Source organism: Eucalyptus grandis, chromosome 3 (genome assembly GCF_016545825.1).
Source record: "Eucalyptus grandis isolate ANBG69807.140 chromosome 3, ASM1654582v1, whole genome shotgun sequence".
In the NCBI taxonomy this organism is placed as follows: domain Eukaryota; kingdom Viridiplantae; phylum Streptophyta; class Magnoliopsida; order Myrtales; family Myrtaceae; genus Eucalyptus; species Eucalyptus grandis.
This window is the reverse complement of record NC_052614.1, coordinates 1,336,635-1,354,667: the sequence shown is the minus strand read 5'-3', so window position 1 is coordinate 1,354,667 and position 18,033 is coordinate 1,336,635. Positions and strand designations below refer to the sequence as shown.

Genomic DNA, 18,033 nt, shown 5'->3' with positions numbered 1-18,033 from the left:
AAATTAAGACTAAATTGATTAGCATACAATAAGTTTAGGATTTTTTTTAGTTCTATCATCTTCAGTTGCCAGATATGGCTAGAATAGAATGGTTGAGCCACAGTCAAACCGAATCTAAATGGTTTGAGAATAGAAGCCTTTTGGAAAGGGTGAAGCTGGGTTTGGCTTAGCCCTTTTTTAGCTTGTCTCCATCGAAGATGATTACGGAGCTCTCGACTGGCTCCGCACTCGTCAATGGAGCCCTTCCCATCCCCACCATTGTAGAGAGGGTAGCAACAAGTCAAAAGTGAGATAGGCAACGGTGACTTAGATCTCAAGGAATCCATGGTGAATTGCTACGGTGATGGTGGTGGAGGCCGCAGCAGCAGGGCGACGTGACTTAGTGGTTGCGGGTACCTAGGGGAGGGCATGGAATATGTAATTAGTCTTTGGTGGGGGGATACTAATGTATCGCTTGTGAAGAATTTCATGTGGCTAGTATATGTTCAAGCACAAACGACTACCACGTGTCCGGAAAGCAGCATTACTTATGTTTTAGGACAACGGTAACACCCTTCGTTTTGTTTTTCTCATGACAAGTTTAGATAAGCGTTCTAGAAGTATGATCACAGCTAGCAAATGAGTTCCCTTTCCCATTAGCCCTCCACCAAAGTAAACAGAGAGTTGGGGTGGTGCTGGCTGCCTTATCAAAGAATTTTAGCGCCGAAATATGATGTGGAAAGGGCATGTAGCAGCGCAGGTGGAAACCCCGAAAAAAGGAAGCGAAGATCAAGAGTTTTTTGAAGGGACACTGTACAAATCTATATGCAATTTGACAAATTATAACACGTATCTAGGCAAGTAATTGCATCCGAGAATGGTTCTGCCAGGCCCCCATCCACCTATCATTGACTAGATTTGGGGGACAATTCTTGCTGAGATTTATGTACGATGAGTCCAAAATGTCTGTCCAGATCTTCTTTTTTAACAAGGAGATGCAAATAAGGTCGACTCTCCTTAAGTGTTATTATAAGAGTCTCATGTCATGCATAGATGTTTGTCCAAATTTTGGTGGAATGAAAGATTTCTGATCAATGGATTTGGAATTACATATCTTAAATTATCTGATATATCATGTTGATAAAAATGTTCCATTTTCTCCTATATCACGATTACCCTCTTTAAAGTATACTGGAGTGAAAGCTACTCAATGGGGCCTACAGCTATACTTGTGCAAAATGACGATATAAATCACCAAAATCCAAAACCCACCTCTAAAAAACCAATATACAGAAGAAGCTCATGCTAAAAAGAAAATATAAAGAAAAAGGCACCACTCTCTCTATATAAAGCACCCTTGCCATCCTCCCTTCCTCAACCCAATTTCCTGCGTATTTTTAGACCTCCGCCCTCGCTTTTTCTCCCTGCTTCCTTCTCATCTCCACAGCTCGTCCCATCCCCCATCATTTGATCTCAAAGAGAAAAGAGGAAAGGGAAAGAATTTCCCAAAAAAGCCAAGAGGGAAAGAAATGGAAGCTACGAGCGCGAGAGGCAACCCGATGGCCATGACGACGATGACCACGCCGCCGCCCGCGGCTGCGCAGAGGTCGCCGTGGCATTCTCCTGTGCCGTACCTCTTCGGGGGCCTGGCAGCGATGCTGGGCCTCATAGCTTTCGCGCTTCTCATCCTTGCATGTTCCTACTGGAGGCTCTCGGGTTACCTGGAAGGCAACGGCGAGGGAGGAGACAGAGACATTGAGGCCGGCGAGGCCAAGAACGACGAGGACGACGAGACGAAGAAGAAGAAAGAGGCGGCTTTTGAAGAGAAGATACTGGTGATAATGGCGGGTCAGGTGAAGCCGACCTTCTTGGCCACGCCCGTGTCTAGTAGCGCCAGCACCAGCAGGTCGTCCTCTTTCGGCGACAACTCCAGCGCCACCACCAGCAGCTGCAGCTGCAACGACTGTGACAATAACAAGAGTGAGAGATCGGAGGCTGAGACTGAGATGGTGAAGCAGGGGACGCAAGAAAACCCTCACCCCACCACTTAAACTCTCTCTCTCTCTCTCTCTGAGAGATGATGTGAGAAGGGCATTTCAGTTTTTACTTTTTAGCCTTTTGGGGTTTCAACCCATTTTCTTGTGGGTTCTTTGTTGATCCTTGGCCATGTTTCGGTTTTTCCTTCTCTTATTCGGGAAATGTAAATACTCACAAGAGATTTAAAGAATGAAAGAACCCCCTTTTCGTAGTTCTCGACCTAGAGTCCTGAACACAAATCCTTTTCCCTCCACATTTTCGTGATAAGTCACTAATCTCCAGTTCAGAGAAATTGCCAAATATCCACGGGAATGGTTTTCCAGATGGTTCCTTTCTCCTTTCGCGCCATGGAAGGAGAGATTCCTGACAAAAATCGGATGTTACAATGAGCCTGGTAGGATCCGTGAGTGAAGATGAAGGTGAGATATATCAGCAGAGTTCTTTTGACACGGAGAGAGAAAGAGAGGGACAGAGAGAGGGAGAAGGTGGTCACACGTGTAAGGCCATGGAGGTGGAAATAGGTGGCGCTGCGTTGGTACAGGCGTGGCTGATGCGGCGAGGTGAAACTGCTTGCGCCTCAGCTCACGGTTTTCTTTTCTCCTCTCTTCTCTTGGTCGTCGCGAAATTCTGCGTTTCCTGTTTTTTTTTTTTTTTTTTTTGAACGACTGCGTTTCCTGTTGACGACGAGGGTTTTCAGGGGTTCTTTCTCGTGAAGTCACGTTTGTTCTCCGTGTCTTTTTCAAATATTTTTTCTCTCCCCTGCTTTTCCGCAACAGTTCTAGCCCCGATCTGAAACAACACCACTTTTTATTTCATGGCTTTCTCGGAAATTCAGTTTTTGACCCTCACTATCTATCGGCCCTCCTTTACGTTTCCACCGATACGCAGTCGCTTCCATCTTTATTCTCTATCCGGCTCTTTTCCGGCAAGAAATTGCGAGTCGTGTCTCGAGTTCTCTCCATTGGTTCGTCCCCAATTGAGTGCACCGTAAGGAACGGATGACTTTCAACGTGAGCAAGGGTCTTCAACGTTAGGATGAGTCGCCCAAAACACGTCCAAATAGAGAGTACACGTCCAAATAAAATGAGAAAAAGAAATCGAGACATAAGATTTTTGTCATATTACATCCAATAGAGGGGGTCTTCCTATGGCGGGACCCTTTGACTTTCTATCAGTGAAACCACACTCCAACATTCAATTTTTTGCATGTACACGATTCATGTGAGCTCAGGGCATATTATTTATTGGATCATGTAAATATTTTTTTACTACTTTTCCTAATCAGCTTCACATGCGTATCTTTCCTGCATTCTTGTATGAGTCATCAACTCCACTAACATGACCTAATTTTCGAGAGGTTGATCTTGCTTCTCTATTCATTGAATCCCAGTCTATTTTATTATTTTATGCACAAGACCCAACTTAAAGTGGATAATTCATGTGGTAAGAACGAGGTAACCACCAATTATTTTTATTATGTCAAAATGATGAGATTGGATAGCATCGCATCGATACTAGGTGGAGGATTGTCTTAAAGTTTCTGTCACTAAAGAAGGTAGTTAACAGAATTGTGTCTCTTTTTTCATAGGAGGAAAACTTAACGACACCTATATCTCTTACAACCTAGCCAAAGATATAAAAGCCCATATCACATCGTGCCATGTGTAATTTTATGGGCCATGTCAACATAAGTAAGAGGACTAACTCTACAAAAAAAAAAGTAAATTATCATATTCTTCTTATTTCGAGTAACCATCAAAATCCATATAGCTCTTCATAATTTTAACTTCGGAACGTTCTGAAAAAAGTCAAATTGAGCGTTAATCTAATTCCACCCTTTTGATTAACCAAAATATTTTTCATTTTTCTTAGTGCCATTCCTCTGATGACGCGCGCACGCAAGACATACACTAGAGGGAGTGCGATGTTCGTCACTAGCGGAACACTCTAAGGTGCTAAGCGAAGTGTTCCTATCTTAGTGGCTTGTATTGAAAATCCATGCGATCGAGCAATGATTGGACAGCTTTTCTCATAGTGATATGTTAAGTAAGCCACCCAAGGATACATACATGATTAGGTTTCGGGAAAAAAAAAAAAATTTCTCCCGCTCCAATTGTATTCCGAGGGGCTCCATCCATTTGCACATGATGTCCTAGGAGCAGTGACTCCCATACAATCTTCGATTTCTTTTTGCGTTTAAATAGCATACCGTTCATAATTTTTTGCTACCGCGCCCTAGATATAATTCGATTTTACTTTCGCGGTAATTGTGTCCCAAGAATCAGCCAAAAGAAGAGATAAGGGGAAAAATTCGACTATAAAAGAAGGTGCTTTATTCCAGCCTTAGGAGCAAAGGCGGAGGATGCGGCAGCTAGAGAGTATGTTTTCTTTTCCATCATTCTTTGGCATGACTTCATATACTTATATTCCCAGAGTGAGACGGGTGGTACGACTGGCGAAGCCTCGAACGTCCTGACATGGGAACATAGTACCAATGCACAGTGAACCACTATGTAATGCTCGTACGATACTTCGAAGGAGAAGAATAGAGTCCATTATCCTTTGTTCCTGTCTGCTTTCAAGAAATAAAAGGAAAGGAGAAAAAACAGCGCACGAATGCATGCCATGTGTGCTTGTGGTCCGTGCTTTCTCCCTTTTTTAAACGTCAAAGCTTCCTTCTCCTTCCTAGTGAATTTTTCGCAAGAACAAAATAGATGCTCGTTGTCTAGGTTCAATCCCACCATCATACCTCATCACCAAGAACTAGTGGCTCCCCATCCTAGTATCCTATATATCATCACTAATGCATTCCTTGAGCATTAGAGGGATTCTTGGTGCCGAGCAATGAGGACTAAGCAATAAGGATTTGATTATCCGTTATATATAGGTTTGGTTTGCATGCGTCATGCAGTACGAGAATGGGTTTACTGCTTTCAATGGATCTTTGGAAGATAATCTAATTTATCGGCTTTTTCCTTACCATGTCTCCACTGGCTGGTGTGGCTAAGCAATGTGTTCTTAATGTTTAACATGGGGTCTCTCGCTCAGCATCGAAGCATTTGTCTCATTTCGAAAGAAAATGCTTTGTATATTACCGACCCAGATAGAAAGAGAGTAAAAACAGAGGCTGCCATCTCGTAAAAATCGATCGGTCGTGACATAATGGGAGCACCATCTCTGCACGGCAACATAATTCCGAGGGACCCGAAACTTTGTTCCCTTTTGGCCACGTTTTGGACAATTGAATTCGATAGTATAATGTCGCCAACGGATGCCAGGAGTGTCTTTCCAGTCTTGTTCCCCGCGCGAGGCCATTCATTTATTATCTCTTTTGTTTTCAGGGGCCGGGTTTCCATAAGGTGTCCAGGTGCCCTTTTAGGGCATAAATGTAACTTCGCTTTCCAAATCAGGTTCCCGCGTTTTTCACCCAACCCTGCAAGGCGTTTCGAACTACTACCCTTACCTTTACAGACAGGCAAAGGTTGAAAGGTAAAAGACTCTAGCGATAAGTTTCATGGAAGTGGTGCGAGTAAGAGTAAATTTAATGGTACGATGATTTGATTCGAAACATGTATTGATGGTCCTAAAATATCGAGTTTTTCTTATCACATCGAGACCAGAAGATAGAGATCTCGACCCACAAAGTATTTACTCTATCGTGTGCTTTAATTATATGTAATTCATGCAATGTTGATAAAATTTCTATAGATCTTACGGCACACATATTATTGGAGAGATGGTAGAGTTGGTGGGAAGTGATATTCTCTACTTGTATTGTACAATTGGAGTCTCTTGTTTCTTCTTCTTCATATGGGCCTAAACTCGCATATAAATGCCGAAATAGAAAACACGCGGACCAAAGTGACTAAGGCTGATAAGGAGTAAGCAACTCATAATGTAGCTGATCAAGTCTTTTAAGTTATATTTGCTGATGGAGAAAAATAAACCACAAGCGCGGCAAGTATATGCTGTCACTATTCTCAAGAGCACGAGCGATCCGCAATGGATTTCAAACCTAAAACAGTAAACCCACCATCATCACGGGCGGGAGAAAAAAAACCTAATGACTTTCTCTAGTTAATTGCAACTATTGTGTGCATGTATAAATGTCGGTTCGTGGTCAATCTTTCCACGGAAGATGTTGTCACCTCCCTGTGAACAAGAGGGAAAAAATGAATTGCGCTTGAAGTTGCCACAACAGAAGCAACCAATAGCGTCAGCATCAGACGATTCGCTCTTTTTTCCCTACAATTCCTGAGAGCTCCAGGACATGGATGCACTCACTACCTGGTCACTCATTTTGGTGCGCCCTACTGAGAGAAATTGATCGAGTACTTCATATTCACATCATGAATCATATGGCCCTGATCAAACCAAGAACTTTGACGATCTAAAGCGATCCTACTAACGCTGAATCGAGACCCTTCATGGATTCAATCAGATTTCTTGTGGCAGATGATGAACACTGATCTTCTTATTTTCTTTTTTTCGATGATGTGGAACTCCATCTTAAATGGATGAAGCTCCGGTGGTCCTAAAAGATGTAGCCTTCTAGCCTCATGAATAAGGAAAATTCGAGTCGAAAGAAGAATGAGCATCCTAACCATAAGTTTGCTCAAATTGGGTTATGGATGTTGGGGAGTGGTTCCTCGTCCCATTAATAGGATGGCATAGGGGTCTCACACCTTGATGAGCGCATGGAGGTCCAGGGCTGCCTTGGCAAAGGTTTAGGAGGTAGCACCCCCAACCACCAGAGGGTTTTTATAGTTTGAGCATGTATTTTATTGATACTTTGGACTTGGATCTATGAATAACTATTTTTGTCTATATATAATTTATTTCTCTTATAATTGAGGGTTGTAACAAATTGGTGGGAGATGCTACTTATAGTGGAATTATCTGTTGGATGTAGTCATAGTTTAAGGGTTAATCAAGATAAACCTTGTGTCTTGATTTCTCTTTCTAGCCTTCTACTCTCTCTTTTATTGTGTTTATGCACTGAACCCCAATAATGGAGACAAAAGGAGATTTGTGCAACTTTATCGAGAAGTTGTTCTGGCTATTGCTTTTTTGAATGCTTACATCATGTCAATCACTATCAATAGATTTGCCGCCCTTCGGCAATATAAATCATACTAATCCATGGTAGGGTTGTGCTAAGATAGTCGTGTGATGTATGTGTAGAGTCAAAGTCGCACTTTCTTTTCATTAGAAATTCTCACCTTCTACTCTCTATTTTGTTGTTTTTATGCACTAAAACCTAATAATGAAGACAAAAGGAGATTTGTGCAACCATATCGAGAGGTTGTTCAGGCTATTGCTTTTTCAAATGCTTACTTCGTGTCAATCACTATTAGTAGATTTGCCACCCTTCGGCAATATAAATCATACTAATCCATGGTAGGGTTGTGCTATGATAGTCGTGTGATGTATGCGTAGAGTCAGAGTCGCACTTTCTTTTCATTAGAAATTCTCACCTTCTACTCTCTATTTTGTTGTGTTTATGCACTAAAACCTAATAATGAAGACAAAAGGAGATTTGTGCAACCATATTGAGAGGTTGTTCAAGCTATTGCTTTTTCAAATGCTTACTTCGTGTCAATCACTATTAGTAGATTTGCCGCCCTTCGGCAATATAAATCATACTGATCCATGGTAGGGATGGTTGTGCTATGATAGTCATGTGATGTATGTGTAGAGTCAGAGTCACACTTTCTTTTCATTAGAAAAGGTTCAAAAATCAGGGATTGCATGACGCATAGTAGTTCCAATGTATAAAAAAGCATGCCTACGAAGTGACATTGGCATACTACATATGAACATTTAAGTGAGTGGGTTGTACTCAACATGCATGTAGAGTCGGTCGCACCATTTTGTATACTGATAGATCGTTTTTTGTATTCCCGATTTATCCGGCAGGGTTTCACATATCTAGCTAGAGATGGCTGCAACATTGTCCATGCGGAAAATCTTTTGTAGGAATAATTGGTCTTTTGAGTCTTGACAAAGTGAGTCCATTTGCTTGGGTGGGATTAAACATGCCATTGGAATTTCAGCCCAAACCAAACCCCTAAACCTTTAGATGGATATCTGCACATGCTTTGTGCTTCTATGGTGAATTTTGGACCAGAGATTTTAGGCCCAAACAAGACAGATGATGGGCCATCAACTTCGCCAAGTTCCCAGCCCATGGATATCGAGGATGTACCGGCCCACCATCTTTTTAGTTTGGCAGGCCCTATCGATTCTCTCTTTGCGCACTCCAATCATGCCCTCTCATGGATGGGGAAGATAAATTTGGCCCTAATTTTCAAGTGTCAATTTAAACGCCACCAACTTTTATGCGGGAGACAATTTGGGTCCCAGCTTTCAAGTGTCACATATAAAAAGGTACCAACTTTCACTCGGATGATAATTTTGGCCCCAGCTATCAAGTGTCACATAAACAGGAATCGAATTTTATTAACCATTTAGCCATATTTATTAACTTTTTGTCAAAACTTGTGTATGTAGCAATTGATGTGACAAACGAATGTCAACATAGTAAATAGTGAATGCTACGAAAGTAGACATGGCTTGCATAAACAATCAAAACGACATCATTTTGGAGCCAAAATTAGGGTTTTGAATTGTAGGGGTGAGTATGGTCTAGATGGGGCCAATCTAACATCTAACTCAAGGACCAATCTACAGTGTGTTGATTCCTATTTTTGTGACTGGGGACCAACTTGTTGAGCTTGGGATTGAGGACTAGTTTTAGGGCGATTCAGATTCTTCTTCTTTTGCATTCCTTGAAAGGACAAATGTACTCTTAAAAATTATAGATTCATTGACAACACGATATTAAGCAACCAAACTATGAACACCAATACAAATCAAGGAGAAATCTAGATAAGGCAACAATAGAAATCTCCACTTGCCAAAAGTAACAAACCTCAAAAAATGAACATGTGAAATAAAATTAGATAATAAAATGTTTAAAATCTATAATATGAAACATGAATTGTACACACACCGTGTGGGTTTGAGTTATAAATATAATGAAAAATGAGGAGACACCGAGCACTTTAAATTATATACTAGTGTTTGGAAAATACACACACATATACATAAATATACATATACATATACATATATATGTATATAAAGCCTCATGATTAATGAGCAACTCACGTAATACAGGTTTGAACGACCTCAAGACCAGGGACAAGTCCAATCCCCTTAGGATTGGCCGGGTTGAGCTAGTCCAGGGTAGGTCTTGGGTCAACCTTGGACGAATGCTCAGCTTTATTGAATTGGACTGAGAAGGACGATACATGTATTGGCGCTTGGGGTTCTTCACAAAATCAGAGCATATTCACTGAATTTCCGCTTAATTTCCCACTTTCAATCTGCTTTGAATTAATGTCTTTTCGTGCGACATTTGAATGTGTTGGTTACAAGGGTCTTCGGAACAAAATTTGATGGCTTTCTAAGGGGCCAAAATTGTCTCGAGAGTGGAAGTTAGTGCCTTTCCATGTTAAAATTCCACGAAACGTGTTGACCAAATTATTATATTCCGGAAGAGAGAGAGAGAGAGAGAAAGAGAGAGATAAACTTAAACGGCGAACGATGGTGGCGTGATCTCTTCCTAGTCCTCTAAAAGTCCTATTGGAGAACCAGAATTACTGCATGCAAAAAAAAAGAAAAAAACTTCCAAAGGATCAATTACGCGTACAGCGTTACTTTTACACAGCGAAGCCTGCGCTCGGCCGTGACAGCTAAAACCAATCCCCAAAGAGAGGGGGAGAATACTTCATAGAAATCCGAGACCCCTCGACAGCACCAGCAAGACTTCATTAGCAAGAAGCAGCCCCCCGACCATCTTTGGAGAAGAAGACACGCTCGGAAAAGAACATATTTCAGACACTATCGGAAACGGCTTTCCTTTCTTTTTTGCCCTCCTCATCATCATTCCTCTTCTTTAGTCGCCATGATTGATTCTTCTCTCTCTCTCTCTCTCTCTCTCTTCCTTTAATTCTTCTACCCTAATGAGTAGTAGCAGTCAGGGAGATGGAGATGAGAGCGAAGGACCACTTTTTGGACAACGTGGAGCCCGCGGGGCATGGCCGGGGGGGACGGGGCCCCGTCGCCCACGTGAAGCCCACGAGTTATGGCCCTGCCCCTTCCTTATCTTCTGATAGCTACTCCTCCTCCCTCCACTTGCATATCCCGACGCTTCTCCTCTTTTTTCCTCCAAAATAGATCTGTAAAGATTCCCTCTTTCAACATCGAAGTCGTTATACTTCATAAATCTTCTTCTCGTATAAGCAAGAACTAGGGCTGCGAGCATTGACTTCGATCCTCATGACTTCGATCCACATCATATATTAGGGTACGGGCAAGTCGCGGTTGATTTAGTTATGACGCGATCGATGCCTTTCGGAACACTTGATTAGTCAATTATCGATCTCCAGAAAATCGTTCGTGGAATTTGTTTTGTCCGCGACCAATCGGTATGATTAAAAAGAGGACATGGACCCTGCAATTTATGCCTAGACCCTAATCTGCAAACGATCCCAATTGAAAAAGTCTTTTTGGAATAATTGTCGTGACTATTAGTGCATAACAAAGATCTCTCTAGAACACTCCTGTTGGATATCAAGTTGGCCAATTCTACCTTCGCTCCAATTGTTTCGCCAAAAATGAAGGATTTGGAAAACATTTCTCTATAAACGATTGCTTGTATCACTTGGAATAATTGGCTAATAAAAAATATTATCAATATTAACAATAATTTATATCTAAATATTTTCATGAATGATTAAAATATTTTTCGTTTATTTGTTTTCATAAGCAATATAAGCATTCATTTTTAGAAAAATGGTTTTTAAATTATTTATTTTTTGTCAAACAAATTGAAATTAGGGTTGAACGATTTCAAGTTCCATCTAGGTTTTATTTGGAACTTGAAATCTACTTGTCAGAGCAAGTTTCTTAATTTTTGGAATCTGAAACCTACCATCTAGCTAGTTTTTAGGTCGGTTTCAAGGTCTACCTAAGTTCCATGCGTACTCTTAATTGAATGATTATAATAAATCATTACCTCAAATAACCACAATTTATTACAATCCATTGATCACAACTTATATTTAGACACACAAAAATTATGAAATATTAATGAAGTCAAAAATCTTAGTCAAAGATATCATTAGAAATGAAAGCTCAAATTAGTGATATTAGTTTATACACTCATCATTGAACGCTATGGAATGCTTCTGAATACGCGTGACAATATAAAACAGGAAGAATACAAAAAAACTTGTCCCAAGTTCCACCTAGAACTTGGAGTCTACTTGTCAAAATAAGTTTCTCAATTTTTGGAACCTAGATTCTGCCCTGCACATCATAAAGTCTGAAATCACATTGGTTCACACTGATCCGGCTCTCAATTTTACCATGAAATCATGATTACCCCTAGTGGAAATGTCACTTTTGTTGGTGGATGACTTGAGTTGGTTTTGACCTTTGACTGCTTTTCCACTAAGAAAGACATCTATATATACTCTTGGTTAAGTGCTGTATTGATAACACAACAGCCCGTCTAGGTTGACCGTCCTTGAGGATATGAAAACAATCTGCACACGTGAGCACATAAAGAACGCACGACAAACCGGGGATTTTAGGTATGTAAATGGTTTCCCATTTGAGTAGTCTATGCTTTCCAACTGGTTTTAATTAATGATTTTCTTTGCTAGTCACTTTTACTAATCCATTCAACAAAAGCAAAATAATTACAAAAAAAAAAAATCATATGCAATTTATACATGTGAAGGCACATATATTGTGAAAGTTTGGGTGTTACGAGATAAACGAAAAAATTCAAACCTTGTGCATAATATGATTTGAATTAAGCAGAAAAACAAATAATAGAAACCTATTCAAACACTTACGTTGTGAAGCAAAACAAAAAGCATTACTAATCGATCTATGTTTTTATTTAAGAATTTCATGCACCGATTCACTGATTATATCCATCTTTCTGCACCAAATAAAATTTTGCTCTGCAAGACTAATGCAATTATCTAACTTAAAAAAAAAAATATTTTCCCACTAAAAACCCTACTTTTTTCTTTTCTTGGTCGGACACGAAAACACAACTTCAGGCAGCGGCATTTTCAGAAACCCTAAAATGGGCAACGGTCTTCATGATTGTGCTGGTGCCAATCATCATTTTACCCACAACGCGAGAAGGTCGATAAATAAATGGAAGCTTCTCACCCGAGGCTTCTTGATTTCCACTCGAAGAAAGCTGAAGTTTCATAAAGAAGTCCCAATCCTCGAAACATTTTACAAATGGGGTAACTCCGATAACTTTTTGGGACGCAGATCCTCCTCCATTCTGTCTCTCGATCCTTTCTCCTCAATCATTTTATGAAAAGAAGCGTTGCCCTATTCTCAAAAGGAAAAAACGGAAAAAGAATAATAATAATAAAAATAAAGTGTGACTTCGGGGTCTGGCAAGATAAAAAGCAGACATGATTGTGGTCAAAGTCCTGCTTTTCTTGAAGCTAGAACGTGAGCATCTCCATCTGTCAGTACTGGAAAAGATCCAGAACACAGGGCCGGAGAGACGAGACTACCCTCGTGCTGCTCCAACTACACAGCCTTTGACTTCATTGCTTGCGTTTGTAGGGTTTCATCCCAATTTCTTAGAACGACGTTGCAATTAGTTTGACAATGACTAGGTTAAATAATGCTTGTTGCCACGGGCATCCGTCGGCCAATGGATGGGTCGAAACAGATTCGTGACCATTCCCGAACCAAGGAACGCAAACAAGGATCACGCGTATCTCTCAAGAAAAGAGGAGGGAGGAAAGCTTTGACAAGAAAAGGGTTTTACTTTTTAGATACGACTAAAGCCAAAGATAACAGGAAAAAGTTGAAATCTACACGAGCCTGAAAGTGAAAAGCAAATGGGCTTTCTTCTTCCTCTGAGCTGAAAGAAATCTTGTTCAGATGCAACAGCTCAGAATCAGGAATCAGGGAGAAAAAAGCCGGATCTGCCCATAAAAAACTTCCAGTATTTTGCACAATATATTATGACGAAGACAAACACCGTAACCTTAGACCTAGGTGCAAAAAATTGAAAATCACATTCAAGCAAAATACAAAGCTACATAAGCACGTTTAGTTGAACAAGGATCTGCTAAGCCACTAGCTGTAGCTCCCGGCGTTGATTTCAATCAAAATGTCGGGACGACCCCGTACCGCGAGTCGGCCATGAATGCTGCGGAGGCAGTCCCGTAGATGTTGTCCACCTCCGATTCGATCTCCGTCCGCTTGGCGAAACGGCCCTTGATTCTCGGCCGGGTCTCGGCATAGGCCTTCCTCGAGGCATACCGGATCGTCTTCTCGAACTTCCGGTTCTTCCTCTTCTCCCTGTACCTCAGTACCCTAGCTTCGCGGTCCATCCCGCTCATCGGAGTTGGTTGATTCGCCGTTGTGGTTGTGGCTGCCGAGTTCGTGATGCTCAGGTCGGTGCTGTTCCCGCTCATGCTTTGGACGAAAGGGTACGAGATATCGGACATGGAGTTCCCTTCTGGTACGACTCCAACATCAAGCGAAGAAGACGACACCTGCAATAATATGGACACAGAATTTAATTCCCAATTTCAGTAACAAGATACCGGTTCTTTTGGATTTTATTACTAGAAATACTGATCAATCCATTGCAAATCTTATTCGAGTATTGTAATCTATTTAAAACTTTCAATTGGACGATCAGGGTTGAAAGTGTATGACCAATTTTTGTATCCAAGACATGCTGAAACTGTGGAATTAATGTTTTCTTAACATGAATTCTCACTTTAAATTTTCCCCTAAAATGATAGTTTCATCGGATTATTGGCATATATATGCTTCAATCAATTGGAATTCAACGAAGATCGAGTTTCGAGGTAATTACACTATGGCTGAGGTAGCTGAAGGATGTGAGCTTGGATCTGCAGAAATCGATGTCGAAGCAATTCTCCGACGAGGGATGAACCACCGGGGCCGGAGCGGGCTTGGTTTGGACCGGCACGAGGCTATCGGTGGCCGACCCATGAAACCGATCCATCGAGTTGTTGCCACACTCGAAATCAAGAAACGTCTCCACGTCGTTGAAGAACACATCTCCACCACCGCCCGGCGCTACTTTCACGTCCATCCCTTCCACAATCTTATTAGCACTCGCGCCGGTGGCGTTCGTGTACAGCCACGAAGCCGCTTCCTCCAGCTCCTCATTCTGGCACGAGCCGCCGAAGCCGCCACCGCCGCCGCCGCACGTGTCGGCGCTGCCGGTCTTGGTAGGCACGGCGAGGAAGTTGAAGGCGGAGGCGGCCCTGGAGATGGACTCGGCGGCGTCGAGGAAGGGCTCCACGGGCACCCGCTCGTGGCGGCGGGCGAGGGGGTTGGCGGAGTGGATGTCGGCGTCGCAGGTGACGCAGAGCGCCGCGGCGTCCGCCTTGCAGGTGACGGCGGCGGGGGCCTGCTCGCAGACCTCGCACACCCACACCCGCTCGTGGCGCGCGGACAGCTTGGCGGCCCCGTGGACCCGGGCGTCGCAGCCGAGGCACAGGAACGCCACGTCGGCGCGGCAGAACACGGCCGCCGCCGCGGTCTTGCACGAGTCGCACGCCTTCGCGGGCACGCTCCAACTTCCCCCGAAACCCATCACCCACTCTTTCTCCTTCTCTCTCCTTCTCTATCAAGACTCCAAGAGTTGCAAGCTACACAGGTCGAGAGGAAATGGGATTTTCGAAGCTTTTCTTCTTCTGGCAACAGTCGGAGGAGAGGATCGTGCAATGGGGTGGCGTTGATATTGGGGTCTGATTTTTCAAAGGTGGGGCTGGACGATGGAGCCGCTGCTGCTGCGCGTCTTGATCTTCGGGTTATGTATTGGTCTAGTCAGAGAGAGAGAGAAAGAGATGGAGGGAGGAGGGGGAAATCCGGATGCTGACGACTTCGGGGAGGACACGTGGATGATCCTCGGCCAAGTAAAAGGTTTTCCCGAAGTATTATTGGCGAGTAGTTGTCAAGTGTCTGTGCCGACGTGGGCCCCTCCTCGGGCCATCCCTCGGGATCTACTCGTAGCGAGCACTTAGCCTGGGGAGTCACCATGAAATATTGAGAGTGAGACGGGGCGAGTTGGGAAGGAGGCAGTGAAACGGGTGACCCGTGTGGTGGCGGGTCGGGGAATTTTTGGGGGGTTGGAGAGGGGGTCTTTGCTTTTAGGGTGTGGCTCTTCTTAGATAATTTTTAGGTCGATCCGCTGCCACAAGTTTGGGTTTGGCCGTGTTGGGCATTGCCTCCCTAAAGTTGCTAGAAATGTATCTTACGATTAGCCCTACAATTGCCTAAATATGTCGAAAGTTGTCCCTCGAGATATTTCCAATTTCTTTGAGCTGTGCGGTTGTCCTCTCCTTAGCATGCATGGGATTCGGGTTGCCTTAAATCTCGGGGGATCATCTGTCTTCCATGTGTTTTTCACTAGAAATCAATAATGGGGTGGCATTTTGCGACAATTAATTGTGCAAACTTCTAATGAAAAATACGGTTTGATTGACAACTTGCTTCCACTTTAGCCAAAAAGTAACAAATGATGTTTTGCCCCACAAAAGAAAAGCATTTTCCTAAATCATACATCCGATTGGTGCATTACAATCAAGGATATCACCCACTTTCAATTTTCAATATTGAGTAGCATGTTGGTGATATCCAGGGTTTATAATCCACCAATCAAATGTATGGTTAAAGGATATTTCCTCCAATCAAGGCTCAAGATATTTCTCGCTAATGAAACTCAAACCCTAAATCAAATTACAAGAAAATCGATTTTGCAACAAACTCGAACACATCAATCATCCTTGCAATCTCATGATCTTAAAATTCATTCTCTTGACTATCCTATTTTCTTTGTTTTTACGTCAAATAGATCATAAATCAACCATTGAGTTTGAAAAACGCCTTAATGAGAAAAAAAACTCGCATTGAGTCACATATGTAGATCACTTTTTAAATTTGCATGTGTAGCAAAAACCAAAGGAATCTAAATAAGTGAATCAAATTGTTGTTCAGACTAATAAAAAAACTTATTGTTAACATGGTTTGATCCGTATGATCACGAACTCCGGGCACTGAGATCAGATCCAGGCATACCAACCAAGCCGGACGGCTCGATCTTCAAACCGGCGGCTCATGGTTCTAGGAAGAATGGAGACTCGACCCGACAAGCCCGGCTTGGATCCGAGAATACCCAATCCAGAAAATCCGAGAACAGGGCGCTGGTGACCGAACCCGAGTTAGATCAGCAGGACCTGAAATTCAGGTCCGGTTAGTTCTCGCGAGTACGTCATGCGGTGCGTGAGCCAACAAGGAGGGGGAGAAGAGAGAGAGAGAGAGAGATCTCGCTCGGACGAAAATGCCCCTCGCGACCCTTCCCACCGAAACTTGGATTTTATATATATATATAATAAATATATCCGGAAAGGGGAGGGAGGGAGGGAGGGGAGGGAGGAGGACATTAGCAGTCGCTGTCGGCTGCCCGAATGACGGTGTTGGCAGACAAGACGGTCGGCGAACCGCGTCGCGTTTTGTGATACGGACTCCCTCTCCCTCCCCATTTGTGTGGCTCCCTTTTGCTCAGGGGATATTTTTGGGAGACCCCAGTTGCAAATTTCTCGCTCGTCCTTTTCGTCGACTTCCCCTTCATCTTCTTCTTCGGGATCAAATTATAAAAAAAAATAAAAAGGAATAATCATACACATGATTGAGTTCAGGATAATGTTCAAAATGTCGTTGAATTTTTTTTATACATATTTAGATTAGAATTTATATAATCTAAAGATTCAAAGACGGCACGAACAATTTAAAATTTTTAAGATCATTTTATGAAATTATGTTGAAAATAATTAAAAATTCAAATATGACATTATACGTTTAGTTAAAGATCGGGGTCATTTACGTCATTTTATCAAAATAAAAAATCGAAGCCGTGCGGATGCGCTTCGTGAAAAGCTGCTGCTGGTTCTGTCTTTTATTTTTTATATTTTTGGTGAATTGGGGTTTTGGGAGGATTGATGTGTGAGCTGTTCGCTTAGGTGTCGCGCAGGCAACACGAGCTCAACAGAAATTGGGCTACGTGGCGATTAAGGTTATCTTTTTTTATTCATGGGAATTTGGGAAATGTATATGAATGTGAATATATATAAATATATATGGTGCTGCCTTTTCCTTCCCTCAAAAGGCAAGTGTCTTTGTTGCGTTGTGCGGGCAGAACATTAATTTAATGTGAGAGAGGTCAAATCCAAATTTCTTCAATTGAAAAAATGAGAGAGATTTTAAGTGGGGAAATTTCTGACGAGGATTGGTCGGTCATTCCTTGCCTTGGATTACACGATCCGTCAATGCACTAAATACAGGAATGACGGGATTGAATTGAAGTCATCCGGGGCGGACGACCAAAGTTTTGTAAAGAGGATCAAATATGAGTAATTCCCAACTTTGATTGTTTCATGGCCAAAGCAAGTCTAAAATCGAGTCTTAATGCCTTAGGCGACTGCAAAGAGGATGACCGCGACTATACCATAGGAGATCAATCGATGGATCATGTAATATGTGATGTGGGAGTAAACTCCGTGCACAATTACTAGGAAACTATATTGACATGACGAAGAAAACATATAATTCTAACTTAGCTGAGTTGGTTAAGGTTCAATACAAATTTGTATCGCCGGATACATGCATTGAAATCAATTTTTTGGGATCATTGAGGGCGTCTTTGCCCAGGAAACTATTTGATTGCTATGTGATGAAAGGCAGCTGTGACAAATGAGATCAATCGAGTACCATAGAGGAATCTCTTAACATGCTAAATGATATCTAGTTTGATTTGGAAGTGTTTAGTAATTCTTGACGAGTCTCCCCAAGAGTGAAAGTACTGTTAACCAAACTCCTATAAAAAGAAATACAAGGCAAAGTAAGGCTCCATTTATT

General features: G+C 42.2%; 2 protein-coding genes across 2 annotated transcripts; one reads left to right on the top strand and one right to left on the bottom strand.

Annotated features, from left to right (window-relative positions):
• The first annotated feature begins 1,339 nt into the window (after positions 1–1,339).
• LOC104435985 (protein GLUTAMINE DUMPER 2) lies at positions 1,340–2,255 on the top strand. The gene has a single exon (XM_010048713.2). It carries the CDS (start codon positions 1,509–1,511, stop codon positions 2,028–2,030), a length of 522 nt encoding a protein of 173 aa, XP_010047015.1. The 5' UTR covers positions 1,340–1,508; the 3' UTR covers positions 2,031–2,255.
• A 10,621-nt stretch (positions 2,256–12,876) lies between these two features.
• On the bottom strand, positions 12,877–14,933 carry LOC104435984 (zinc finger protein CONSTANS-LIKE 5). Its single transcript, XM_010048712.3, has 2 exons — positions 13,964–14,933; positions 12,877–13,634 (listed from the first exon to the last, which is right to left on the bottom strand). The coding sequence occupies exons 1-2, from the start codon at positions 14,711–14,713 to the stop codon at positions 13,242–13,244; spliced, it is 1,143 nt and encodes a 380-aa protein (XP_010047014.2). The 5' UTR covers positions 14,714–14,933; the 3' UTR covers positions 12,877–13,241.
• Between the last annotated feature and the right edge of the window lie 3,100 nt (positions 14,934–18,033).